The sequence below is a fragment of the Otolemur garnettii genome, unplaced genomic scaffold (genome assembly GCF_000181295.1).
Source record: "Otolemur garnettii isolate 467f Iridium unplaced genomic scaffold, OtoGar3 scaffold00039, whole genome shotgun sequence".
NCBI lineage: Eukaryota > Metazoa > Chordata > Mammalia > Primates > Galagidae > Otolemur > Otolemur garnettii.
In genome coordinates this window covers 2,005,917-2,011,476 of record NW_003852434.1, presented here as the reverse complement: position 1 = coordinate 2,011,476, position 5,560 = coordinate 2,005,917, and the positions used below count along the sequence as shown (strand labels likewise).

The window sequence follows — 5,560 nt, the reverse complement described above, 5'->3', positions numbered from 1 at the left end:
CACCTATTCTGGGTATTTTATATAAATGGAATCCTACAATATGAGGTCCTTTGTGTCTGGCTTCTTTTCAAGCCCTATCCATGTCATAGGATGTATTGGCACAGCTATCGCTTGGTATCTGAGTGGGGCTGGATCCAGGACCCTCCACAGATAGGAAAATCTGTGGATGCCCAACTCCTACAGTGGCCCTCCAAGAACCTGTGGATACGAAAAGTTGACCCTCCATACTTGTGGGTTTTGTATTTTTTCTTTCTTTTTAAAAAAATTATGTAGATTTATCAATACATTCATGTAATTTGTAAAGATCCAATCAGTGTAATTGGGATATTCTTTACCTTAAATATTTGTTTTTATATTAGAAACATTAGAATTATTCTATCCTACTTACTTTCAAATATATAGTAAATTATTGTGAATTGTAGTCTCTCTCATGATCTAATGATAATGACTAAGTCAGATTTCTTCTATCAGATTGTGTATCTGACCCATTGATCAACCTCTACTAAATACAGTATGTTCCATCTGCTTTTGGTTGAATCTGCACATGCAGAACATGCAGATATGGAGGACAAACTGGATTTTAGTTTTTCAATTGCCAAATAATGTTCCATTGTATGAACATGCCATATTTTGTTTATCCATTCACCAGCTGATGGACATTTAGGTTGTTTCCACCTTGGGGGCTGTTATGAATAATGCTGCGGTGAACATTGTGCTCCAACTTTTGTGTAGACATAAGTTTTCACTTCTCTTGCTTTTATACCTAGGAGTAGAATTGTTGGTTCATATGGTGACTCTATATTTAGCCTTTGAGGAACTCCCAAACTATTTGAGCCATGTTTTTATGTTATTCTCTTTCTGACTTTTAAAACCTCTTTTATGTTTGAGTTTCTCTGGATTGATTTTGGGTAGGACAAATTCGAGTATATAAAAAGATAGCTTTAACAGGAGGGAATTTTTTTTTTTTAATATGGAGAAAGGATAACGATTTTAGGGTGGGACTAGGAGAGTGGTCTCCTTGGCACCTTCTAGAAATGAAACCACCACACTAATAGAACAGTAACACTGAGAAACCATAAAGGGCTGGGGTCCCAGAGAGAGGAAGAGAAGGCTTAGGTGGAATCTGAAAAATGCCAGAGGAGACTTAAGCAGTGCTGATCTTTGGTAACTGAAAGAGAAGGCTAGATGGCGACAAAAGCACACGCTATACTTTGTTAGCCCGGCTGAGAATGGAGTGTTTCAAGTAATGATTTTGGCCAATTGATTGGTAGCAGATTTAAATTCCGCACTACAAATTTTCTTCCTGGGGAACTCTTCGTGGAAGACTGGAGCTCACTAAAGAAAAAAGTGAGTGAGGTCTACTTATAAAAATTTATTCTCTTGAGAGCTAGGATATGGTTGTTACTGACTTAAACATATTCTTTTAAGAGTACATTTTTTTCTCAGAGTTCTTTAGTATGGCAGATAATAAGTGTCTTTACTGATCTATCTGCATTAACAAGCCATTAAGATTCCTAAGTGGATGAGGAATCTTTTTTTAAATGGTGATTATTTTACAACACATAAGCAGTGAAGCCAGTCTGTAGGGCCACTGCAGGCCCATCTCCTTGTGTGTACACTTCCAAGCAATCTGAGGGTTAGGAGGATGCAGTATGATGGATATGAAATCCATCTGAATTTCTTCATAAATCCAGTGGAATTTTTCAATAGGAAAGAAAACAGTTTATGAATGTTGTACAGACCTAGTGCCATAATCCTCTTCTTCAAGGTTTTGGTACACGGTTTTGTGTCAGTCTGGATTTATGTTCATTCTAGAGTCCTCTTTTATAGTTCTTCCTTGCAAACTATCTGTACATGTATCTGAAGCAGACACACTATTGCAATGACTGATCTACCTCTTTTCCTCTTCTGTCATCCCCTGATTAGGAGTCTTCAGGAGCTTTTAGATTACCCTGGGGAAGATGTGGAGGACACTTTCTGCCTCAACTTCACGGTAAGAATTTCCACAGTTTACTTCATGATTGTGACTGCCTCTTTTGTGATGCTTGCAAGTCAAAATTAGCATTCATTCTTTGCCAAATCAAAGAAGGAAGTCAGACACTTCTCTGCATCAAATTATTTTATTCATAGTGTCTTGAGTGTTAGGCATTTGGTGAATGCCTTGAATAAGGAATGATTAATTCATGTACTTAGGAAAATTGCTGAAGCATTAGTCCTCTCTAACCCTGACATGTACATATTACTTTTCTAGAGTTCATGTCATTTTCTCCTTGATTACATTTATTGGCAGTTCTGTATCGTAAAAGATGTTTTTTAAGATGCTGATGTTTTCTGACTTAGGTTCTCATTTGTCTCCCAAGAATTTTCTGTAGTCATAAACAGTTATGAAGCCATATTTGTTCCTAAAGCCTCTTATTCATTTGGGTTCTAGGAAGATCAATGGCAAACAAAATTGAAACCTTTCTTTTCTCCACCTTAAATGTAGATCTGCCGAGAAAGCTATGGAGTGGTGGAACAGAAGAAGCTGATCCCCGAGGGCGACAGAGTGACTGTGTGCAAGGACAACAGGTTAGTCCTGACTTGGACTGTTGCAGATGGTGCTACCTCATGGGTTTGCAGTTTGACTTTTAATCCCTTCTGCAGAGGAGATAAAGGTGGTAGAGCAAGAATTTGCAGATTTTAAAGAATTTGTAATAGTAGGGCAATCCCCTGGACTCAGGAGATAAATGTTTTAGCTCCTGATCTCCATCTTATGACTTTGACCCTGAGCATGTCATGTAAACGGTTTGATTTCAGTTTTTTCATCAGTAAAATGGGGATTATGATAACTGCCGTCTCTACTTTAGGGGATGGTTATGAGATTAAAGTGTGGTAACTTACAGGAAAATATTTTGGGGTGAATGAACTTGCCACATTTAGCACAAGGTTTCTAGTATATAGCAGAATCTCTATCACAAAAATCCTCAAAAATATGTGTTGAATAAATGAATGTTATAAAGCTGAGTAACTTTTATCCTTGAGAAACTCAAGATGAGTTGAGATGGATCAACACATGTGAATGATTGCAGTAGATTATTGGAGTTACGGCCCAGGAGCCACAGACTGAGGGTGAGAGGCTAACACTTAAGTCAGACATTGAAGAATGCAAGTGGGGGAAAACATTTTAGGTGCAGGGAATAAGATGAGTCAGGATCCTCCAGTTTGACCCATGATAATGTTGAGTACTTTTGGGGTGAGGACTAGCTCTGTGCAGTAGCATCAGAGTGGAGGTGACCAAGGCCTTGCATGGGACTTGGATTGATCTCTAGTTAGAAAGATAACTCTGGTGGCCTTATAGAAATAGACGTGTATGGGGAACCCATTAGGAGGCTTCTGAGGTAGTACAGGTAAAAAGATGGAAAGGGCCGGAAGGAACGAAGTGCGAATATGAAGTTGGTTACATGTGGGTTCTACATGTAGTCCAGAGGAGTCAGTGTCTGATCACATGTGGGTGGTACAAGAGATCCACGTATGAATAACAGTGCTGAGGTTTCTAATTCAAACAACTGCCCAATAGGAAACAGTCTACAAAGCAGGTTTTAAGGGGGAAAAGTTCTATTTTGAATATATTGATTTGACATGTCTGTATGATACCGATGTGATTAGGTTTAGAACTAAAAATTTATATATCTCAATAAGAAAGTTTTATCTGAATATTTTCTTTGTTTAATTACCCTGCCAATCTCTATCACCAGTGAATTTGAGGTCACATACAACAGACCCTTAAAGAAGTGGTGAAATAAAACAAATAAAAACAAGGACAAGGTAAATGTACATTTTTAGAAGAGCAATAGAAATTCAAATAAAATGTGGACTCTTTAGAGGGAGATTTGGGCATTGGCTTAAAGAACGAGAAAGTAGGGGATGGAAAAAGATGAGAGAATGTCTTCAGTTGGGAAGATGGTGAGGAAAGCAAGATTTCAAAAATTTACAAATGTAAATTTGTAAATGTCCTATTTGTAAGCATGCAGGGAAATTAAATAAAGCTAACTCACTCTGGGCTTTAGGTGGCATTTCTCTCTAAATAGGTGCAAAGATCAATCAGAGAGCCTATGCAATTCACTCTGCCCAAATGATCTGTCTTGGTTTCCTTCCATAAATCTTCCCTTTTGAAAACAGGAGTGAGAGAAAACCTGACAGACTTCATTCATCCTTTGACATTTTAAAAATAGCTAGAAGGCAGTATTTAATAGAACATTCAGTAAAAATTTTTGTCATGAAACCTTAAATCGAGACTGTCCTGGAAGCGTCAGCTTTGGTGAATGTGTGAGCTACATATCAGAGTTAAGTGAACCGATGCAGGGGCTGTGGAATACTCAGCAAAAATGGCTTCAGATGATGAAAGTATCTTGGCTCTAGAAACCTAATAGAGAGGCTAGTTTTATCTCAAGTAGGAGGTTGCAATCAAAACCCACACTTGAGGCTGCCTTTGGTGGCTTGTACTTGTAATCCTAGGACTTTGAGAGGTTGAGATGGGAGGATAGCTTGAGGCTGGGAGTTCAAAACAAGCCTGAGCAAGAGCAAGAGCCTGTCTGTATAAAAAATAGAAAATTTAGCCAGGTATGGTGGCACACACCTATAGTCACAGCTACTCAAAAGGCTGAGGGGCTCAGTGCCTGTGGCTCAAGCGGTTAAGGTACCAGCCACATACACCTGAGCTGGCGGTTTCGAATCCAGCCTGGGCTCGCCAAATTACAATGATGGCTGCAACCAAAAAATAGCCAGGCGTTGTGGTGGGTACCTGTAATCCCAGCTACTTGGGAGGTGGAGGCAAGAGAATTGCTTGAGCCCAGGAGTTGGGGGTTGCTATGAGCTGTGATGCCATGGCACTCTACCCAGGGCAATAGCTTGAGGCTCTATCTCAAAAAAAAGGCTGAGGCGGGAGGATTGCTTGAGCTAAGAGGTTGAGGTTGGTGTGAGCTGTGATGACATCACTGCGCTCTAGTGCCATTGGTGGAGCAACACCTTGTCTCAAAAAAAAAAAAAAAAAAGAGAAATCCTAAAACCATACTTGATAAGAATTTCTTGGAGGTAAAAGAAGTTTTCTTCATCCATATAACATTTCTACTTTTGTTAACAGCAAATAATTTATTTTTGGAACTTTTTTTCTTAAAGAAGAGCAGGCTTTTTCCATGTAGTCTGATAATGTTTTTAGAATCAGTGAATTAATGGCAGATCACAAGGTGGATTTATTGGCCTAAATGATATCTCTTCCCTTTTGGTTTTGGTTGTTGCCTTATATTATATGTATGTAAGTACGTAGGAAGATGTATTTGTATTTCTACATATGTGCTTATAACTTTTCATCATTCAAAGGCTGTCTTAGCTTTTTGCATCAGGTTTCAGACAAGATAATGTGTGCCTCATTTGTTAGAAGGTAACAGCCTAAGGAAGGGGAACATTTAGAATGTCCTATATCCTGGTGAGTCACCACACGCTGCGTGTTTGATACTGAGGCTGGGGACATGAGAGATGGGGCAGGCACAGGCAGTTTGTCACTTCTGCAGCTCAGGCAGATGTT

The 5,560-nt window shown here is 39.0% G+C and overlaps 1 protein-coding gene across 2 annotated transcripts in view; it reads left to right on the top strand.

Annotated features, from left to right (window-relative positions):
• Positions 1 to 5,560, top strand: part of HERC3 (HECT and RLD domain containing E3 ubiquitin protein ligase 3) — a 120,489-nt gene that overhangs the window by 84,034 nt on the left and 30,895 nt on the right. For both annotated transcript variants that reach the window (XM_023513354.1, XM_003790017.3), the window contains 2 exons: positions 1,927 to 1,993; positions 2,486 to 2,568. In XM_023513354.1, coding sequence (XP_023369122.1) covers positions 1,927 to 1,993; positions 2,486 to 2,568 — 150 coding nt within the window. The remainder of the gene's footprint in view (positions 1 to 1,926; positions 1,994 to 2,485; positions 2,569 to 5,560) is intronic.